This window comes from Bombus bifarius, unplaced genomic scaffold (assembly GCF_011952205.1).
Source record: "Bombus bifarius isolate JDL3187 unplaced genomic scaffold, Bbif_JDL3187 scf7180000007992, whole genome shotgun sequence".
Classification (NCBI taxonomy): Eukaryota; Metazoa; Arthropoda; class Insecta; order Hymenoptera; family Apidae; genus Bombus; species Bombus bifarius.
Window position 1 is genome coordinate 3353402 of NW_022884373.1, and position 23818 is coordinate 3377219.

Sequence of the window (23818 nt, forward strand, 5' to 3'; positions counted from 1 at the left end):
AAACTGGATTAAATTCCACATTAATTACGAAGATTCTTCGAAAGAAAGGAACGAACAAACAGCCTTAGTCGACGAGAAAAAGTTATCCCAAACGCACACCGCAATTTCACAACAATTGTATCACGGATAAAGATTGCTATATGGGCACGATATCTTCAAATTTATGACCAGAAACGGATTTGCAAATATCGTATTGCGATCAAGAGAGACGAAAAAGTCACGTCGTTAAGTTTCCATAGCTTTTAATCGTCCAGAAATAATTTCTTTTACGATAAAAGAGATAAAACGCTGATGCTTTCGTGTAATACCCGTAATTTCTTCTTTGCACGCAATATCAATAAAGATAACTTCGATAATGCAGAGGACAAACCAATGGTATCGTTTATTCTCAAACAAAAGAAACAAGACCACACCTTTCTTTGGGTGTTTCAATTAAGTTGAATTTCGAATTTAATTATCGACTAAAATTAGATAGAAACGAAATTGCGAAATAAACTATCATCTACTTTTCAAAGATAACATTTAATCACGTTGTCTTCTATATCGCCTTAAAATTTCTTTTCAAAAATTAGAAATTAAAAGGATTACCAAATCTTCTTTGCCTTTCTAGCCTGTTTATTTTCCATAATTATCTAGAAACTTGCCACCACCTTGGATTTCCATGATCTTTTAATACATTGTAGAAATCAATATTTCGAACAATTTTTTCCTTTGTGTGTTATCGTCGGACTCTTTTAGCGTTCGAGATATTTGCGAAGAACTGTCGGTAGCACAACAGCGAATTCTACCTGTAGAGAATCATCAGCCCGATAACACGTAAAAAATCATCGAAATCCAAGATGCTGGCAGCTTTCTAAATAATTACCTTATTTTTATATTATTTTATGTTTTCCAAGCTCTTTGCTACTTAATAATAGCGAATAATAATTTTTTAAATATTTTGTTGAGTAATCACTGCAATTTTCGATCTATTTTTCAAGCCATCTAAACAATTAATTACCCATTTTAATGGCTACACCATTTATATTTTAAGTACTAGTTGTATAATGGTTCATATGTTAGAAATAAATACACAAACACATACGGTGTATGGGTGAAGAATAAATAAATAAAATAAATAATAAAAATGATGGCAACATAGAAACAAAAGTCTTTCTGATCGCATTGCTTAATTATACATTTTTCCCGGTAGCAACCCGATATTGCCGTAATTATTTACGCTATTGACGCTAATTTGACAAATAACAGCCGACACGGGAATACCAGTTTCCCGATAATTAAACCGCAGGGAATTCGTGCATTGTATGAACGGAGGTTTCGTCATCGACGGAAGAATGTGATCAGTCAACTAAAACGTGTGTGCTCTCACGCATCTTCGTTTTCTCTTTGCATACGTGAGCATTCAACTACACGCTGAGCTAGTTCCCTGCAGGATCCTTTCCTTATCCAAAGACTGTTCGAAATTCCAATTTTCCTACCTATGAGTCGCATATCCTCGAATTCTCGCACGTTTGTCTAATTTTTTACGCGCCGTTTAATTTTTTATCTTCTTTAAGCGGACGAAGTTGCTGAAGTTCTAAGGTTTCTCCACGTTCTCATCGAGTTTTTTAATAATTACAATCGCTACGAATACAGCGACAGAAAAATGTCGCGACGCGGCAATTCATTCGCGTTCTACGAGGTGTTCCACGAAAATTAATCTTGAAACCAGCGTGTCACACGTGATAAGCGCTGAAATCGTCGCGTTGCGCCGATGCGAAAGAGGAAGCGGCGATAGTCACGCCTAAAGAAACACCTCGTGGATCTACGGTAACGTCCTCTTATCGATCGATACATTGCTTAGGAATTTCATGCTTCTTGACTGTCAATAATAATAATAATCGACGAGGAATCGTTCGTCACCTTACGAAGAACGTAACGTGCATGAATAAGGATAGATCGATTTTCGAGGTATGTATCTTAAGCAATGCTAGCGATTCAGTGGCCACGAAATGAAATTCAGAGAATAATTTAATCGTTTTCTAGAAGAACACGTGTGAAATAGCGTGTTCATTGTTGAGAACATTTTTATATTCCGATAAAGGATAGACTCGATCGATATTTTGACGATTTTAATAAAATAAAAAAAGTCGAGTAAGAGGCGCCTAGTCGCGTAAAAACCAGTTGCGGTAGCTTGTTTTATTTTTAAACGATCGTATGTATATATCGGAAATGAATAGAAAGATGAATGGGGCGAGGTCGTGGCGAGGATTTGCACGAATTTTACCGGTGGCCCTGACTCGAACTTCATACGTACGTGTTCAGGCTCACGTAATCATCTCCTTGGAACTATGTGAGCATTTTCTCTTTTGAAACACGTCTGACCCATGAAACGAAGGCTTCTACCTCTTTAGATGCATTGTGATTCGTACGTGAAAGATATTATATACAACGTGTTTCAAAAAGATTATAAAATGAAATTTAATTATAAACTCGATACATCGGCAATTGTGAAACCTGATTACTCAGAGATTAACTGATAAATTAAAGGGATAAGTTTATTTGAAATTTCGCAACTTTTCAAATTTATCCAGTATGTGTATCGAATCGTATACGAATATATCATATTATATTAATCATTCGTATCACTGTTCACCATTAATATCCGATAAAAATGTTTTTACATAAGAAATGAATACTTGTCGTTATGTAATTTTAACGAAATTTGAAACTCGTGAAATTTGTAAAATAAATTCATCGGAGATAAAATCATGAAAATTAAAGAATTATGAAGTCACGTGTTATTTCGGCGATGTCTAAAAAACAGAACACTGTAATTCTCCTTGTACTTGTCATCGAGTGATCTTCGAGGCAGAGAAAATGTAGGAAGCGTTATATAAGAATACACGCAAATAGTACACATCTTAGTAAATTTTGTTTTAAATACGTCCTCGACCCTGATGTCTCTTTATTTTCTCGTAAATAATAAAACTATCTGTCACGTAAAAAAAGAAAAGAAAAAGAATAGAAAGAAACGAATTTTACTAACAAACGTCCATTATGTGTAAACTTACAGAATGCTCATGAACATGTATTTCTTACTATGTTAAAGAGCAAAAAATTAGAAAAGAACTATTTACCTTTTTCTCAAAAAATGAACGAATATTCCAACAAAAATGTAACATATACTTTCGTTTTATCTCCTTGAAATAAATCGTGTACAATTTTCCTGCTAGCAATAATCGCGGAATCGATAAGAGACATCGGTATTTTGGCTAATAAAATTAATTAAGATGAGGCCCGAAGATTGGAACAAGAAATAATCGGACGGTGTTAAATAAAATTACGTAATTGCTAGTTACACCAGCCGAGTTCAATATTCAATCGCTTCAATTACGTCTTACGTAAATTAAATATTTTACGCCAGAGAGGAAAACAAGACGATAGAAAAATATTTCGTCGTTAAACAGATTGTTATCTTAATCGCAAATGATTAGACATTGGCTAAATCACACATATGTATATTTCGTCACTTATCGTAAATCAGCTCGAGTCGACAAAACAATTATACGTGAGAATATTTGTTTAGTTCCCCTTAATTTTAGATGCAAAAAATTAGTCGGAGATTTTCTAGTAAACGAGTAAACGAATTTTCTAGTAAAAGTTCGAGTAAACGAGGAACTGCACTACGATAAATTTGTTGATCTTTCCAGAAACATTGTATCTTTAAAACGTGAGTTCTACATTTTTAATTTCTTCCATCTTCCATTTTTCTCAATCCTTCGATTTTCTAATTTTCTAACGCGAAACTGATAAATACCCGAATAACACGGAAATGTGTTCCAGCGGATTGTATTCTCGCGCTTTCTTTCGTCGTTTTAAAATCCAACTTTCGATGGAAATTTACCGCAAGATCGCGAGAAGCATCATCTTTGTTCTTATATTTATATCCTTATGTTATCGATGATAATGTGAACGCTTGTCAATCTACTCGCAAGCGGAACGTAAATACGCTTAAGCATTGGTTTTCTGATTGCCATCTTCGGACAAAGACCCCATTGTTTCACACTGTAACTTTGTCTAGTTGCGTGGCAAATCTCTTTGGCGAATCTCTTCGAACATATTTTGATACTTGAAATTCTTGGAAATCTCGAGGAATATTTAAAGATAAATGAATCTTTGGTTCTCAAAGTTCCAAGAAATCTCGAATTTTTTTATCACTTGAGACTTATTGCCCTGCAATAAGCAATTATTCGAAGTTTCATTTCTTACATAACTCCGTAATACGAATACACTTTATTTTATTTATCTCTGCGTGCTACGCGCGTTCTGATCCTTTACGATCTTGCACCATTACAATTTGCCATAAATGCATGTGCGTTCATAGTCTACGATCTGTGTATAATTGTGGAGGAATTCTTCTCCTACGACTTACTGAAACGGACAATTAGATGTAGCAATTAAAAATTTCCAGTTCCACGTCTCTAATCCAGATGACGTTCGAACAGACCGTCGTCCGTAGCTCATACGTACAATTGAAACGTTCGCGATCCAATGTATTCATTCAATAAACGACACTCAACGCATGCGTGTTTCTTAAGTATGCGACGTTCAACGTGCAGCTGACGAGTTCAATGAATTTAATTAGATTCAATGCGTGTCCGTCCGATGTATGATCGAATGCGAATGAATTGGCAGTATCTTCATTACGTATGAGAAATTTTGCGTTATTAAAGGAGAATTTCTTTTCTGATTTTATGGTGAATTATTAGGTCATGTTTTAAACATTAAGATCATTAATCATTAGATTAACGACCTACATGCGCAAATGCGGCATAAAGAACTTCGCTGCATTATATAATAACGTTATAACGTTATAGCTTTCTTTTATAATGATATACCGATATGGTATAAAGTGCCTGGAAGTAATCCAACGTAAATAACTTTGATACAAATTTCCTGCTCACGTCTCTAAAATCACTGAATTAATCTCTAATAAGCCGTAACAAAAACGCGAGGATTAATTTTAATGAAAAGTTGTTTACGCCACGAGGCGATGACGATGCCAATAACGATTTTTATTTTTAACCTGGCCTTTTAAATTTTATCGCAACAATGATTACGATTTTATCAACAATTCCTCTTCTAATTCCCAATATTATCTAAATCACATTTTTTGCGTGTTCCCGCTTTTGCTCCATCTATTCCTTTCGTAATAATATTCTATGTATAATAATTTTCAAATTATCGTTAAGATTGCCGCACAGTATATATCCGTATCGTTTATCGCCTACAGAGGGTTAACAAGAGTCAAGTTGCCCCTGCTTAAGTTGCATCTCGAAATCATAGTAAGAATAAACATTGTTCAATGTCGTCTGACGCTTTCTAGATGGAACCGATCCGTAACAATGCCGATCGGAGATTTAAATAGAAGATTGCAACGTTTAAACGTAGCTCGACCATGGCGATTTAATTTACGCATCGATTCGTCATAATACTTCTCAATAATAAATTGTATTAATATTTACTAATAATTGAAATTAAAGTTACGAATACAGGGATAATCTTACTTTATTTATTGTTGTAAATCGATCGTGGATATTTTTATATTTATAAGAAGTTTGAGTAAAAACCTGGAGAACGAACATAATATAGAAGAATATATTTAGGCCACCCAGTATAATGTTTAATAGGTGTATTTCGTTAATTGAATAGTGCTCGTAGAAAACAACACCGTAAGTGCCAAGAAACAAGTTTTTCAGTATGAAGAGAAAATTTATGTATCGATATAGCGCAAATCCATGAAAAACGAAAGTATATCCGTAGAAAACCTTGCACGTGCCACCTGTTAATTGTAAAGAAAGCTGGATGTTCCATTCATTCAGATACATTGCATAGACAAAAGCCAGAAAACAATCAACTAATGTTTGTTCGTACAGGTATTTTGTTTTCTATAGGGGCAACATCGTGACATTATCTGTTAGCAATAATATTTGGAAAGGAAAATGGCACTTAAATCCTATATCACAACATTCTTGTCGGTATGCAGACCATTTTCCAATAAAACATCGAAATTTTTCAATTCTGGCGCTTACAGTGTTTTCTACGAGCGCTGTTCGATTACGTCGATAAAAACGTGAAATTGCGTAAACGTCTACGGTCTATCTGTATGATTTTAGTTTAGTTTTGAAAAATGAATCATCAGCGATGACTCACTCGTCTAGCAGACGTTGAGATGGCGCATCGTATAATAAGATCAATTGATTCTTTCCAATATATGAACTAAACTGGCACAGAGATAAACAAGTGTCTATGTCTATGTAAATTCCGAGTACCTCGATCTAAATCTACATAAATTCCTAGACACGCGTTCTAAACGAGTTTAATAACATTTATTTATAATCGCGCGTACTTTTAAAAACCAAACGGTAGGACAAACCTGCTGACACAATAACAATCGTAAAACAGATATTTGCGAGTGCAACCCGCGCGTACATTCCGTAATTTCCAATGCGGCATTGTTCAAGCAGCAGAGAAAGAGATAACAAGCAATCTGCTTAGGAATTACGCAATCGAACACATTTTCCAATGGAACGTTATTGTAGTCAATCAAAGTCCAATAAACTGGAAACCATCGATCATAATAGACAAACATCGGACTAAAACTGTAGATTAACATAATTCGTTATTCCTGGGTCCGAATCTCCGATTATCGAACTTCGTCAATTCGAAACAATTATCGAAACGAATATCCTTTTCATCGCGATTCATTTTTTCGAAACCAAATTTAGATTTTGGAATGGTTTGCTATTTTTTTGTTAAATTAGTTTTCCTTGTTTCTATTTTGGGTTTTATCAGTCTCGTGAAATCGAGTAGAAGAAGGAGAAGATCGAAGTAAGATGCTATGCACTACAGTTCGTAGTACGAATTGGAAGAGAACGTTGCGACTAAAACGTAAACCTGGCCGACGTATTACATGGATCGAGTATCGCGTTGCACATGAGTATCGTTTTGTGTCGTCATTATGCAACAGCGCGTCAATCCTGTTCCATGCTGGTTAAACATCGTTGCTTTGTCTTTGACGTCTCCTCGCGCGTACACAACTATTTAGAATTACTAGATTTTTCGACCAGACATACGCAGCAGCCAATTGAATGCTATTCCCAAAGATATTCCGATTAAATTGTATTAAAAATTGTGTAGAGATTGTTGGATGACTTATTAAAATTCAATGCAATTAAGAGGTGTGGCCGAGTTGCCGGATAGTCGCCACCTCGTCGATTTCGATGCCCTTGAAATATCTTGTCAAGGACATCATTGTGAACAACTTTTTCTTATACATATATAGGGTGGTTGATTTTAATTTTCGAGTTAGGCGCAAAAGTATGTTCGGTCGCCATACGTAGTCTAGTCGGCTTTAATATCCGAGCTATACGGAAAAGTATGTCATAGTGACGCGTAAGGAATGGAAAAAATAACGAATATTCCGCTCACGGAATTCCAAATGAAAAGGAGTGGATAGGTTTCGGCTACTGATAGGATAGCGGTATAAATGAGTGATTTAAATTCAGTGACGTTGATAATGGAAGGAAAATACTCAGATAACTTGTTACAAGCATATTTGGTTAGCGTAAGACACACTTCTTAACTGTACAATAGAATAGCAGTACACATACGGAAGCAAACATACTTTTGCTTATAATTGGAAAACTAAAACCGACCACCCTATATACGTGTAAGGAAAAGTTGCTTAAAATGATAACGTTGAGAACATATTATATATAACCAATCGGTAAGTAGACTAAAAATTTAAATAGAACAAATATGATCGACCAAAGTTTGGTATTAAATACGTATGAGTCTTCAAAAATACATAAAACGCGGCAGTGAAAATTGCGTTTGGAAGTGAACGCTTAATCGAAAGTTGGACGTGAAATCCATTCGTCATTTCTCTTGGTGAAATTCTTAAATACCAAAAGAGCGTTGAACTCTCGATACGTGGATATCTTCAACACTATTTACGAAACTACGGTGTCAAAAGGAAACGCAACCGTGGTACTTGGATCATTCACATATTTATCTTTTTGCTTCGTAAAAAATATATCTACAGGCAAGTAAATTAATTTACGACTGCTATAAGTTTCAAAACAAGTCACTAAGATTAACAGCTCTTCTCTTTAAATCTACTTTGATCTATATTGTGCGGTATCTCTATGTGGAATTATGACACCAATAAAATAAGTATATAACGATGAATGATGGTTGTAAAGTTACTCCTTCGGATATCTGACGACTTTCCGATAGTATGGAATTTTTAAAACCACGAATGTACAATAAAAAATATAAAAACACGTAGCTAATGAGAAATTTCGCATAACCGAGCAATTCTCTCTCGCATGAGGAAAATTTTCTAATCTTACGATTAAATTAAGAAAGAGAATTGTAAATGATTCGCGATACAAGGTTTCACAGATCGAGCAGCGATGAATTTATTTTTTTACGAGGAAATTTTCCCAGTAGTACACAGAGAATACCAGACTTGTTCGTGATAATGTTTTCGTCTATTCATAACAAATGGAATATCATCGATCATAATTTAAATATTCAGTTTGTCGTATCATCACGTACTACTGCTCATGATTATTTATCTAGGAAATTGTTAATAGCTATCTGGGAGGAAGTTATGTAGGAAAATATTATTTGTTAAATAATAAATAAAAAGGGAAAAGTTATCCAAAGCGATGACATTGACAACATATTTTAAGGACATCGAAATCGGCGAGGAGATCACACTTCTAAGTAATTATCGTCATTTCCTTAATACCGATGTATCGCAATAAACATGTTCTCTTTTTGTAAAATATTGATGAATAGTCGTGTAAGTCGCTCTTTCGAACTAGCAATTATCGCGATATTTTATTGTCGCGTATGAAAGAACGTGAAAATAGAAATACGAAAATAATGAAACTTGGATCGTAAATTAAACGAAAGATTAATATCTTTTACTGAATCGTAAGACTAACATTAGGCATTCACGTGTTCCGTGATCTAGAAAATGTGAATGGAGTAAATCAATTCGACCTTCGTTTGAGCAATTAATCCTTGAAATTTAGCTGTTTGAAGAACTACGCTCACTGTTAACGACGTTCCTTCGAAACGATAAAAATGAGATTAAAATGATATTTTATGTTTAAAAAAACTAGTTTAGTTTTAGTTTAGTCTGAGTTAAATTTAAAAATTAATAGCGTTCCTAAAAGATAAAAGAACGATATGCTTTGCGTTAGTATTGGAAGATGATTTATATGTATGCAGTCCAAACGGTACGTTAAATAATTTGTTTTCGTTTCGTTCCATAGATTTATTATTCTAATTCTAAATAACAAACAACGAACTACTTGCAGAAGATTATTTTCAGAAAAATAAGATATCGCATGAGTCATATGCTTCACCACTTTACTATCAAATTCGCAACGAATGAATAAATTAAATAAAATCTTCCGTAGCATAAAAATGAGCCGTACTTGTTTAGAATAATTGATACCATAGAATTTCTAATCTGCTTACGAGACACGATAGAATTACTCTTATCTTCCTAATGCTAATTATTGGCGTCGAACAGGAAGGTCTTATTTTTGCGATAACGAACTCGCTGTTACAGTAAAACTCTCGTTTCTTTTTCTATTTCTGTCGGTTTCCTTCCTCCTCCTTCGAGTCTCCTTTTTTTCCTATGAAACCTCCGATAATTTGCTAGACCGTACCACCACATTACCATTTCGATGCTTATGTAACATTCGATCCTCCATTTTCCAGTGTCACGTACCGAGTTATTTGCATATCCTGCCATAGTCGTTGACAGTGTGTTCGCTATCGTATGAATTATAGACCTTGTTTGATAATAGACAAGTGTGTTTTTATATAATGTCAAAACAGTCTTGAAGATTTAAGAAGGATTAGTTTGTAAATAAAACTGTGTATTCTGTTAGAAGAGGGCACATAGAGGAAATTGAAATCGAATTTATAAAATTATACAGTATCGATAAATCTGTCAAATCTGAAAGAGAGGTAGCTTATGTTTGAAAGGTAGCACGTTCGGATGAAATTAACTTTAGCTATTTTAAAAAATATGAAGCTTTCCATAGCGACTCACAGATTTGAGCGTTGGGTCTTGCAAAACGCATGTAGTACGAGTGCAGGCCATTTTCCTTTGCAGTGGAAGAGAACAACTAAGAAACTTTCCGCGTGAAAATCATCTTGAGCAAAATTGACACGAAAATCAATAAAAATTTTTCATATTGAAAGATAGATACGAAACGCCGTAATCATAGCGTCATGAAGTTGCGAGAAAGTTCAGATCGTAATATCGAGAAGGTACAGATGAAAAGGTCAGAGTAATGAAAATCCTAAAAATCAGTGTCTTTGATCTATCAGATTTAACGTCTCTGGAAAAATTGATCTATCGTTAATCAAACGAAAATAAAATTTCTCCACTAATACCTTTCGTCGTCTCTATCTCTTTTCAATTTTTGTTTGTTTGTTTGCTCGTTTGATTTCAACGAAGCAATTAAGATAGAATCGCAAGTATAAAAACACGTCGAAAATTGGAAATTGGTTGCAAAGAAGGATTGAAATTACTTAATTGCCTTTTTAGAGATCGCTGGCACGCACATTTCCTCTTCGTTGTGCTGCTTGCAACATGGTCTGCGAACGACCACGGTTACTGGCTGAAAACCCACAGTAATATCAATCTTTTCTCATCGACTTTTCGCCCCAAAAATATTTCTCGAATCAAGATCTTGTAGTTTACCAAATTCTCCCCCGGAACGTATCCGTGCTCCATAACGTATCAAAAGAAATTCGATCGATTTACCAATGATTATAATTGGACATTTTTAATAAAACAACACTTTCGAAAGAAACTGAAGTTCGTCGAGATCGATAAGAACTACACGAATACCAATGTCTAGTCTAAAGTCACGATTTTATATTTTAAAGAAAGTAGAAGCTTTGCCAGTTTTTACATAACGACGCGATATCATAAAATCAATTTTATTCGAAAGCGAGGAATTCTAAAGATGATAATCAGACGATAATGGCGTCAAATTCTAAATTTTCCGTTTTGTTATTCGAGACGCGATAAGAATATTAGGAGGATTGCGTTATTTTTAATCGAACTTTATTCAGATTGTGCTGATTATAGACTTTTATCTTTTCTGGACAAAGTTTAATTAATATCGCGCAGTCTGTAAAATTCAGGACAAACATGTTGATAGATGCGTTGAAACTTGAAAAAGATCGTTTATTAGCGTTAATAATACGCTAAAGCTGTTTCTTTTTTCTACTTCGCAGCTGAAGACATTTTACTTGAGAGAAGATATCGAATCAGAGACGTAGAAATTTCTAAATGAGACCAATCTTCCTGACGATATTAATGTAGATTAAGAAAGTCACGAAAATATACTACATATATAGATTAAATTAATCAGATTAAAACGTTAAAGTACTTCAACGCCTTTTCAATTGCAAGAATTTCGATTTAAGCAACGATTGTTACTTATCGTCACTTTTACGTTTGAAATAAAAGAGAGATTATCGTCTATAGATGAATCGTCGATGTCAATACAGTACTTGACATGGAACTTCTTAAATCTCTATCTGTGACGAGAATAAATCAGATTTGAACTACGTAACGACAATGTACAACTATTGCAGTACGATTCCACTGCCAATGTGATTTTGTTTAAATAAAGAGTTTCAAGGTTCACCGCACTACTTCTTCCCCTATTACGACGCGAAGTTTTGGCACGACGCGATACTCGATACAGTGCATCGTAAATTAATTCTAAACAAGAACCGCGCTACATCATCGTAATATAATTGTATTTGATCTACGTAACTCTTTCTCAAATTACCAAAACATTATAGAAAATTAGATGGACAGGATGTGCTGCACTTTAGCGTATAAACAATGCCAGTGTGTCCTGGCTAGGTAAAAGTAGGATTAAAATATCATGCAGCGAAGAGTACATAAATGCGCCATTAAAAAGTTACGAGAAAAATATGAAATGCCATGTGTACGTCAATATTCTTTTTCGTAGTTTAGTCTAATATAAGACAGGATACGTAACGTTCATGAGATATATTGATGCATACGTCGTACGTACGTTTCTTGTTTTCGTGCACGATGGCAAACGTACGCTACGGTCTTTCGTTTCATTTTTATTCTTGTCATTCAACAAGACGAGATTGCGCGAAAAAGAAACGCGACGAAATCGCCATGAAATTCGGTTTACGATAAATTCAACGGCACAGCGATATCAACTTCGCATTGATAAAGGCGGATGGCATTTCAAATCGTAAATTCGTATAAGCATATCTAGCTTTCGTACTTTTGTTACAACGTTTTAATCAAACATTTGTGCACTTTTCGTTACATGACATTTTTGTCTTGTTTTTACTTGTTGAACACACTGGCAAAGTTTGCACACTGAGCTGCGCGGCACCCTCTCTACTTGTATAAATAATTAATAATCGAACATAAATGAAACAAAGACACGCAGTTAACTTAACATTGCAATTTCCGATTTAAACAGCCCTTATATCCTCGATCAAAGAAAAAGACAAAACGTACGGTATTGAATATCGTACTTCCCCCGATTCGTCTTCGATAAAAGAACAAAGGATGAAACGAAATAAGCGCACCTGCATTTTCACTTTCGGTTTTGCTAATTTAACTTTCTACTTCAACCCCTAATATCCAACAGATGTATCGATCAAAGGCTAACGTTACGTTAGAGGTGTCGATGTTTCGATTGCTATCCTAGTTACTAATAAAATACCAAAGCTGAAGAAAATCCAGATACGTACATATTTAGTCCGCGTACGTTTGCACAACATAATTCACGTTATTCGAAATCTGCAGATCCCGGAACACGAGAAATGGTTACCTCGTCGGACGGTTTCGGTACCACGGTCGACTCGTCCTCCGTCTGGTGTACTCGCGCGCGCGACTCCGACTTCCTGCCGTAGCACTTGCACATCCTGCTGAACAGCGACCTGTTTTTCGTCTTCATGTCAACAGCCTTGACCCACTGATCCGGTTTTACCTCTCGATCAAGATGAAACTCGTTGGACACCTGTTCCTCCTGACGCAATCTACGTTTGACTAATCGTTGGCCGATCCTTGTCTCGCGGCACATGGATAGAATCGGGAAACGCGTCAGATAACGTATCAAAGCCGTAGTCCAGGCTCTTTCGTCCGCGAAGAAAGGCGGCCGCGTGCGGACTCCATTGCGCGTGAGCGGAAGTTTTCCACGGTCAAGGCGCACCGCCATCCGAAATTCGAACGTTTCAACGGGGGATGTGCGATCAATAACAGTCATCGTTATGCCGGATTCTCGCCCTGAATTTTACTCACCGAGCTTTATGTCGTTGCAAGGATAATGCGATTTCCTTGCGTTTCTGCGATTAATGCCTCGACATGCATTCTTCAATTCTACCAACGAAGATGATGGAATTTTTCATTTTCGTAGAATTCGTATTTCGAAGGAAAGTATTTGCGTATTGCGTATTTTTCGGAAAGTTTGAAATTATTGCATAGATATCGCGATCTGAACAGATTTCTATGATCAAACACCCAACTGGTGAATTTTTCTTCAGTTTATCTATGGAAAGGATTAGACTTTGTTACATAATGAAAAATAATTATGATGAATTTTCTGATAAATCTTACTTCCTGATAAATTAATGCATTATAAGTCTACGGATGAAATTAGAAATTCTGTTCGGACATGATTACAGTAACGAATCTGGTAGCGCCGAAAGAGTCGAGGATATGTTCTGATCGATGCTTAGGGTTGCAAGGTGCCTAAGAAGAAGATTAATTGTTGCGTAGATCGATGGGAAAAATTGACTACCGAGAGTTGGTAGATCGACGTTCGTAAGGGGCTACGCACGATTATTTCATGAAAATACTTTTATTCGGAGATATGATTTTCGTAGAATATTCCTACAACATTTTCCACTAAATCTTCTTGAAACGAAGAAGTCATAATATTTCAGATCCAACCAGATAATCAAATATACGTGTATGAATATATTTTATGTTCATTTCAAATGCAAAGAAATAAAGTCGTTATGGAAAAATCCGATGAAAGAAAATAGAGTATAAGGTATAGAATAGGTATAAGTGTTTCTAAATGTCGCGTCGTTACATATAGATACACGGCAGACGATGACGGTATAAGAAGAAGAGAATAAATAACGGAGTTCTTCGACACGGTGGCACGAGGTCATAAGAATTGCGGATGATCGATTTCGAAGGCCCTGATGGCCACCACATGTGACATCGCTAGTGCAATCATTAAGAATGTGATTTTTAGAGAATGTACGATACAGAGCACGCGTGATACATCGCCAATTTTCATCTCGGCTTACTGACCCGCATCCTCGCCGCGTTTTCAATGAACTCGTCTCCAATATAATAGCATCGTTATTTGCACCGTCTACCTACGGGGTGAATTAGGGATGATGACTTTAGATCCCAAATGCATTATGACGAATGATATTCAGTTGGAAGCTGTGATTTCTGCTCTTCTTACGAAAAGAAATCGTAGTTGGAATTTTTGTCTAGCGACGAGATTTTTTATTTTTATTTAATTTTAGAGAAGAATTCGTAGTTAGATATTTTCCTCTATTGGGACGAAAGGGAAGTTTTCGTTGATTTCTAGTTTGCAAATGGATCATAATTATATTATAATCCGTTCGTATTATGGATTATAATCGCGGTCGCCAAAAGGGACGCGAAAACACGATTGTTTCGTAATCGATAGCCTCCAAACGTGGGCATTCTCGGCATCGCGATCAATTATTGAATCGTCACCGCGTCCTATTTTACGGAAAACGAAGGTTTTCTTAACCCTTTCGTCATTGCGAACCTGTATATGAGCTCACGTGCATTTATTTATACTTGATATTCACATTTATATTTATGTCGTCAAATTTGAAACAATCGCTATTACCTAACCGCCTAAAACAAATTTGCTCGAAAGCTAATCTTCTTCTGACCCTAATACATTCTTTCCTGCAGAAATTTAAATAAAAGATAGTTATCGGTATTTATCTATATTTTATATTTACAGAACGATACGACCGTAATCCATATCGTTTGCTCAGAAGGAAGCAAAATTTCGATTACAGGGAATTATTAATTTTTCCAAGAGGTTAACAAGTCCCATTCCCTCGATTTATTTTCCATGGTGGTTCAAGTTACCTTTTTCGCGCAGTATTCGGCCACTTACGCAACGATGGAAGAAATTCAAGGTCACAAACCAGGATGGACGAACTAAATCAACTCACCTTCTGATCGATTTGCTCTTGACTCCAGTTAAGGTCACCCGGTTTTTCCTCCGTCATGATCCGGCGTCACTAAGTCAACGACAACGACGATCACGATCACGATGATAATGGGACGAGAGAAGAAGAAATTGTATCCTCCTCTTTGAAAATTCTAAGAGAATGGGTCGACGAAAGGCACGGAAACAGAGAGAGAGTCCAAGTCAACAGAGAGGCAATCTCGACGCCTCTTTAGAGATCACTAAAGACTTACATCACGCGATCCACGAGTCCTACATCGAAATCTACATCGCGTCTAGAAATACAAGCGACTCGCGTGCGAACCGGGTGTATTTTGGGAGAGGCGGGACGCGCGAGCGAGCGCCGATACTTCGACGGACAACGAATGCCCCTTTGCTCTTTAAGTCGTAATTATTTACTAAGGGAATTTCTTTCGGTTTGTGTATATGATGCAAGAAATAGTTAGATAAACGATAGAACGATAGAATGTTAATTATTTGAACTATTAAAAGAGATGGATTAAGAATTTTACGATTACTAATGCAAGACAACATTTTACAAATATGAATTACACGTGCTTTTCGATTCATAAAGATATCATTCTTTTATAATTTTATAATCAACTCGGTTGTAATAATATATAATCAAAGTTGATTTTATATTTCTTGCTTACTTAAAAGATTTTTAAACATAGAGATAATCATTCATTCGTAAAGTTTTGTAAGAAACCCAGGGCATAACGTTGTGGCAATTTATATTTAAATATTCAGACATAAGATATAATCAAATATATAGATTCGAGTTATAAACGTTTATCTCATGAAAGTTTCCTGTCTCGCCATTAATTATCACGTCTTTAAAAAATATCGTATTTGGTGACATAAAAACACAAACGTGATAAAAGAAAAAGTACTTCGAATAGATTTACTGTTCTTGATCGGCCAATTTTTCATTTTTAAATGACGATTATTTTTAACAATTATTATCGCTGTTTAATATTTAATTTTAAAATTAGTTAATCAAAAATGTCAGGATGGCCGAGCGGTCTAAGGCGCTGCGTTCAGGTCGCAGTCCACTCTGTGGGCGTGGGTTCGAATCCCACTTCTGACAAATCTCTTTTATACACCTACATTCGCGATTAAATGTTATCAAATTTGACAAAAAAGCTTTATTTTTACTTATTTTTCAGACAAAATAAAATCAATTAAAAAATTACAAGTTAAATATTACGTATTATTTTATTATATGTATATTCGGGGGAAATTAATAGTTTGTTGAAAAGGTAAAAATCACTGAGAAAGATATTTTTATTTCAAAGTTTGGATGTTTAAACTGATATTCTCGTTTTCCTGTTATGTCTGAGGCTTCCTGCAATTTCCGGTTACGTGCAAATTGTATTAGCATGACGCATATGCATGATTGTATGCATAGATTTTACTTTTAACGTAGAAATGTTAAAATATGATGTTATATATACGTGTGTAAATTTCATTTTTGACAAAGGTATGAGATAAAAATAGATGAATGTATGAATAATTGAAACATTTGAGATCTAAAATATAGGATTCATCTGTTTCAATCTTTAGTTCATTCTGATCGAATGATCCGCTGTTTCGATCGTGATTTGTAACTTGAAGCTTTGCTCCAGCGTGTTTATAGATACTTATAAATTATTCCACTCCTACTTATGCATATAAACAATAATTATATAAATATTGCAGTACAGAGTTGATAGTGACATATAGTAAATATAAACATTGTAAGACTATTTTAATACCGACGCGTAAACTGACGATCGTAAGATATATCGTTGTTATCAAATCTTGTTGGATTTCTAATATCTCAATAACTCAGCTATCGCAATAAACGAATAACGTGAATTATTATTATTATTATTATTATTACAGATACACATGTTATGCGACATAACGAGGAAACGTAACGATAGAAAGTGCAAGCAAAATTGCAAAACGGATAACAGTTAATTGTCAACATGGCGGATAGTGATTTTCTCATTACAATTTCAGGTCCCGCTCTATCATTATTGTTTTATGAAAATGTTCGTAGCAGTGGGACCCAGGTAAAAAAATGTTTTTTTACATTATCGCCAATAATGCCTTATCATTTAACATGATGATTCGCATTTAGATTATGAAATATAGCGTCTTAACCTCAAAATAATCTAAGCTAATGAACGAGGAAATTGAAAACATTGAATTCTCCGTATTCTAGATGGGCTTTTTGCTAGGAGAAACACTTGAATTTGTTAGGAAAACGGACACAGATTTATACAATCAAGTAGAAACAGTGAAAATATACAGTAGTAAGTATATTCAATAGCTGTTTTATCTCAGTGACGTAAACATTTTTCTTTGTCCTATAGTAAAATATTTTGACATTTTTAGATATTGAGGCTGTTGTAACTTGTCCATTACCAGATTCCTTACACAACTCTATTGGCAAAATTAATAAGGAAAAGTTAAGGGACTTTTTACGTGATAAGAGTAAACAAGTGATAGGTTGGTTCCACTTCAGAAGAGATATAGCATTGATACCTACATTTAGGGACAAATTATTGCATAAAGAATTCTCGTCATATTTTTCCAATGAAAATGGTTGCAAAGAAGAATTTTTTGTTACATGTTTATTAAGTTCCTCGACGAGTAGTGAAAAGGGAACATACAAATTTAAACATGTCTTTTTAAGACAAAAAAAATGGTATGTTTTCTAACTACAATAATTTTTGTACAATGCTATTTTTTAAGAGTTTTGTTTTTATAAATAATTTGATTATTATAGGACATTTGAACCAGTTCCTTTACGAATAAGTAACTTAGGGAGTAATTCATTTGCACATGAAGGTTCAGATTATAAACCTACTCCTACCAAAAAATCATCTGATATGCCAGATGTATTTACTAAGTTTATAGACTCTTTAAAGTAAGTTTGAATATGATCTTATAAAAATATGATTTTGATTTTTTGCATCATAGGAAAATATTCCACATCGTCGTTTGAAATTATTTATTTTTAGTTTGGACTTAACCAAGACATCTGCTGTTGAATCTGCTATTACTATACAAAAAGCAGCTGAAGAGCATTTGAGTCAATTAATACCAGACTTATGTAAGTCTGATCTTGAAGTAGCAGAGCTTGAAAGACAAGTTAAGGAATTCATGCTTATCAAAAAGACAAAAGTTAATGGTAATTCAAATAATGTAACTGATTCCTATGAGTCTGAAAAAGATGAATTTACGGACGCAAGACAGAAATCAGGGAAAACATCTCCATCCAGAATTGAACCTTTAGATGATACTTGTCAAGAATCTCGTACCATAAAGGACCATTCTACTGCACCTGTACGTATATTGTAACAACCAAACTGTTTTCTGTATATTTTCGCAAATTTACTATTACTTTGTTTTAGAGTAAAACAATGACTGCTCATAAACCGAAGAATTCAGCAACATGTACTGAACAAAATGTTGATCAAGATAAATCGAAGAGATCGACCACAAGTATAATGAACAGTCCGAATCAAGACCCACCACCTATAAATTCGGTTTCAGAAATAAAAGTTAATGTCACAGAAAATGTATCAAGTAAGAACAGGCGTTTTTCTAATGTAGAATCAGAAATCGTGAAAGAATCGATCTGTAGAGGTGAAACGAACGTAAGTGGTTTTGGAAGGGGCAGAGGTAAATTGCTACAAGACTACATAGGACTGAAAAAAGCTAGAAGGACTTCAGGCCCAGAATCATCTGAGGCAAACAGTGTGCAAAATACTTCCCTTCAAATGTCTTACAATCAGATTACGAAGAAAAAAGTAGACAGTGTACGTAAATCGGATACAACTAATAATCATTAAATAAAAATCGTTTCCTTATTTTTAATTCACTCCAAAAGCTTTATAACGCTCTATTTATAGAACAATTTCTACAAAAACAAATCAACCAAGATTTTAGAGCGCTTATGCTACACGCAATGTAAATATATATTTTAAAATATAAATATAATATGAATTGATCATGTTTGTATTATATGCAGACTGGTCTATTTCTAGAAAATCTTAATCTTACAGAGATATATAAAACGGTATTGTGTCATGTTCATAGTATCGAATCTGTGCATTATAAAGTGGAGAGGCATCATAGACTGAAGTACTGAATAGTTTCTAATATGCGTTTTTCTGGATGTTCTATATTAAAAAAATGTTCTCATTCGCATTACCACTTTTTTGTTCTATTTTAATAATATATCCAATATATGTCAAATATTTGCAATGCTCTATGCTCTTAAATTAATTGTGAAATTGAGAAAAAAGTATACAGCACATGTTGTTTTTTTGTACATTTTTTTAAATTGTGCCATTACATTAAGTATTTGATGTATAAAATAAATACAAATATTTTGCATCATCATCTTTTATAAATAACAAATTAATACATATATTAAGTACTTGTAAATAATTAAAAATTCCATAAATATTTCTCTTTTTTTAAATAATAATTGTAATGTAACGCGCATAAGCGCAGAACCTCTATCTGTATATAAATATTTTAAAGAAATATTATTACAGTATGTCAGCCGGATTATTTGGAACACCTGTAACCTCCCATATCGTAGCCGCAAGTCTTCTTGAATGTTCTAATACACACGACGATGTTGCCAAACCGAGATGAACACAATAAAGCTCATAAATTCTGATTTTATTGGGAGACAGTTTAGGGAAACACGTCTCCGCTAGTTTTCTACGAAATTATAAAATAAGTCAAGTAAGAATTCACAAGACAAATATTTCAGTACCGTTAGTACAAACCTATAATAATCGCCACAAAATATACCGGGTACTGGAAAAGTTTTCAACACATGATTCAAATAAACTTTACATTTCACTGGCGATCCCTGAAAATATTATATAACAATATATTTAAGGTAGCAATGTTTTGTTGCCTTAAAATTATTTACTTACAGAACTGTCTTCAAACCACAAGAAGTAAGCATAATTAAATGTTGTATCCTTCCACATAACTGATAAATGTCCTTCTTCCAAATGAATTCTACTTTGTTTAACCATGTTCCATATCTATAAAAACAATTCTTAACTACTCTATGTACGTTAATTTTATTTGAACTTCTAACAAATTACCTTTTTTGTTGTAAGAGTAAGAGTTTCAGGGTTTGTGAAATCCAGTGTTGGAGCAATCAGTCTATGGGTGACTCTATCTATATAGATGAAGTGCACAAGGCCTGGAAACTCTTCTAGATATTTGTTGATGGTTAGGGAAGTTCTCGTAGATTATATGGCATTAAGGATGTATATTTCTTTTATCTAACTTATAAGGAAAAATAAAAAGATAATACAAATATATGAAGATATAATTATGAAAGGATATGATCCAAGAGTAAAGTTCTTGAGTGCTTTTACTTTAAGGAAATCGCTAAAATCATTCAGCTTTTGACGAACGAGTTTTCCTACTGTCGTAAGTACATCAACGCCCTGCTTTAAGAAGCTTTTGTCGAAACACATTAATCGATATAATTCTTTTAAATTATCCATGAAACCTGACATATTTGATTCAATTTGAAGAATGGATTCCGGATCTCTAGATCTTAATAGATCCATATATTTTTTTCGGACAAATTCCCACTTTGTTTGCAATCTTCTTTGACACATATCAACATCATTACTGACGTTAGCTCTATTTTTCTTAATTCCATCCAAAGCTTTTTTCATTGCTAAGTCGAAATTTTCAAATGCGGGTCTTAATTCGTCAATATCTCTTTGAAGTTGCAAACCATTTATAATATTCATATAATGGAAACTATCGTACAATCCTGATGATGTGGCAAGATTAGCCACTTCTACTATCATGATAAGATTGATACCATCTGCTAATTCAAAAATATGAACTGCGTTAGTAGTGTAATCATGTTCGGTTCCAAGTAAAATTAAATTACTGTATAAATCATCATCCAGCAATGACAAATAAAGTCCTTCATTGATGGAAGATTCTCTTGATCCTCCTATAACGAAGTAACATATTAGTAAATAATAACAATGAAATTATGTAAACATCTTATAGCAGTAAAGACCATACTAAACAAATCTGAAATATCTTCTGAAGTAGGATTTGAAAGCTTCGATCCAAAAGTTATTTGTTCCTCTTTAGACGAACTGTTTTCAGGTAGAAGAATATCAGTACAATCATCATTGTTGTCACTTATTGCAGATTGGGTATCCCCTTTCCTTCTCTGATTAACTACCCAACACATAAGCATCATCAGCAATATATCAGAAGCGTACAAATCATGGGCATTTTTACTGGAGTATAATGAAAGAAATTTTTGTTCCACTAGTATCAAGATGTGTACATTGGAAAATTCAGATTGTGCCTTTAATTTGTCACAGGCATCGTGCAACACTTTTAGTATTGATACACCCAGGTCTGTGTTTATTGATAGCTGTTCTATTGCTTCTGTAAGCATACTTTGCTCACAGTTTCTTAAATGCACCCATGCATCTAACAGACATGAAACTAAACAGACTTTCTGTCTGTTTATCTTTAATCTGAAATTAAATTATTATATATATTAATATAATTAATATTAATTATAATATTATATAGAATTACTCTTCCATTTTTTGAAGTAATTTTTTTTATAAATGATATTTAAACTTACACTGCAACATCTGGTCCACAAACATGCCTCACAATTGCCACACATACTCCTAATGTTCTTTTCATTAATTCTACTTCATCTGTAGATATGTAAATGAATGTATATCCCATAAATTCATCAAACACCATATTTGTGCCATCATGACATCTCATTGAAGTGTAAGAATTTCCAAACTGAGAAGCCATTACATGTTGGGATGTGACAATAGGTGCGAATAATTGAATTATGACATTTGGATTTAATTTTGAATCCTCATTGTCTACATTCTGTACAAGACATAAATTTGTAGTGTCTTTGTAAATATAATATAATATAAAAATCTTTGTAAATATAATATATATTAGTATTATGCAATTTATCTGGAAGCATATAGTTTTATTTTTCCAGAAAAATATTTGTGGAATTGAAACAGTATAAAATATACTTGACTTTAAAAACTTTCAAAGCAGAGATATTTAAATTACTATATAAAGTCTTGCAAAATTTGGTAGAGACCTACCTTGTTTTCGAAAATTAGTCCTTGAATTTTCGCTAATTTTTGTATATGATTCGCGAATTTTTTATTACATTTTGTAAAAAGAACGTCGTTTAAATGATCGAAGATCAAAATACCCTTCATTTTATAATTTAATCAAAAATACTTCCGTTATTACACGATTCTGTCAATCAATATTTAACAATACATTAATGTTTACATTCGTGCTGATTCGATTGACAAAAACATTTTTAAATGACAAGTAATTGCCTAATATTCCCAGTACTCTAGCCTGGTCATTTCGATCACTGTTCGTGCGCGACTACTTATAACAAGACTCGTTTAATTAGATTTGCGATATAAAAATACGAGCGATGAAGTTGATGATTACCTACTTTACGTATCTTTCGATTGTACGTTAGATGTCTCTTAGTCGAAGTCTGTTCTAGCGCATATTTCGAACACTCCTGTACAAATGTTTTATCACAAATATATATGACACGTGATGTTCTTTTGTGTCCTATGTTTTGGGAATCACCTGATCCCTTACCATTTTTGTGTCGTATGCTACATGCTATTTAATATACTTGCCGATTCAATAGATTTGAGTTAAAATTGGAATCTTCTATCAAATTATAAATAAAATATTTATAGAATAGGATATCCTACAATCGTAAACGGGGTATAGAATTTTATATTCTGTAAGAACTCGGAAAGAATTGCAGAAACTAAAAATAGAAGGCAGAGTTTGAGTTTGCTTCATTTTTACATATTTAGTTCAGCTTTATACATTAATTCTAAATCTTTGGTTATGTTTTGTGTTGATCCTAAAAGAATAGAGGCGTAATATTGTGACAATTAATGGAGACAATGACATTCGATGCAAAATTAATTGGTGACATTTGATTTATTTTAGCAATTTTTACCTTATTTTTTCCATTATATTTTATTTAATAATTGATATGTAGATATTCGTATAACACATGACGATTTTTCATTAAGAACATAATATTATTCATAATCGTTAATACATATTATCTTAAATATTATTATATCTTTTTTATTCATCAATTTAATCAATTTGTCTATTTGATCAGGTTAAATTTTCCCGCGCTCATACATAGGAAAATCGAGCGTTCCTATTGGTGCAAAATATTGCAAGATCCCTACCTCTAATGAAATTTGTGGAGCAAGAATGCCTCGCGTCAACTCATCATTATCAGTACTTTTATTTCGGCTTTCTTTATCATCATTTTTCTACACTTTTATCTGCTTCATTTAAATAAAACGTGTTTATTTAATCGCTTACTGATCATCATTTTATGACGA

The 23818-nt window shown here is 33.8% G+C and overlaps 3 protein-coding genes and 1 non-coding gene across 6 annotated transcripts in view; 2 read left to right on the plus strand and 2 right to left on the minus strand.

Moving 5' to 3' along the window:
• LOC117205788 (hexokinase type 2) overlaps window positions 1–15578 on the minus strand; it is a 34919-nt gene extending 19341 nt beyond the window's left edge. Inside the window, exon 1 of one of the 3 annotated variants that reach the window (XM_033444523.1) lies at window positions 15334–15578. In XM_033444523.1, coding sequence (XP_033300414.1) covers window positions 15334–15390 — 57 coding nt within the window. In that variant the 5' untranslated portion in view covers window positions 15391–15578. Of the gene's footprint in view, window positions 1–12843; window positions 12889–12923; window positions 13191–15333 lie in introns of those variants that run through there. The other 2 variants (XM_033444522.1, XM_033444525.1) reach the window with 2 other exon arrangements.
• A 779-nt stretch (window positions 15579–16357) lies between these two features.
• On the plus strand, window positions 16358–16440 carry Trnal-cag. Its single transcript has one exon. It is a non-coding gene; the product is annotated as a tRNA-Leu (tRNA).
• Window positions 16441–17015: 575 nt separating this feature from the next.
• On the plus strand, window positions 17016–19738 carry LOC117205615 (BRISC complex subunit FAM175B-like). Its single transcript, XM_033444222.1, has 7 exons — window positions 17016–17155; window positions 17238–17410; window positions 17563–17653; window positions 17736–18048; window positions 18130–18270; window positions 18365–18689; window positions 18758–19738. Exons 2-7 carry the CDS (start codon window positions 17324–17326, stop codon window positions 19196–19198), a joined length of 1398 nt encoding a protein of 465 aa, XP_033300113.1. The 5' UTR covers window positions 17016–17155; window positions 17238–17323; the 3' UTR covers window positions 19199–19738.
• On the minus strand, window positions 19672–22897 carry LOC117205614 (Hermansky-Pudlak syndrome 1 protein homolog). The gene is made up of 8 exons (XM_033444221.1): window positions 22514–22897; window positions 22015–22280; window positions 21432–21901; window positions 20727–21357; window positions 20480–20624; window positions 20303–20416; window positions 20150–20235; window positions 19672–20081 (listed from the first exon to the last, which is right to left on the minus strand). Exons 1-8 carry the CDS (start codon window positions 22631–22633, stop codon window positions 19904–19906), a joined length of 2010 nt encoding a protein of 669 aa, XP_033300112.1. The 5' UTR covers window positions 22634–22897; the 3' UTR covers window positions 19672–19903.
• Window positions 22898–23818: the final 921 nt, after the last annotated feature.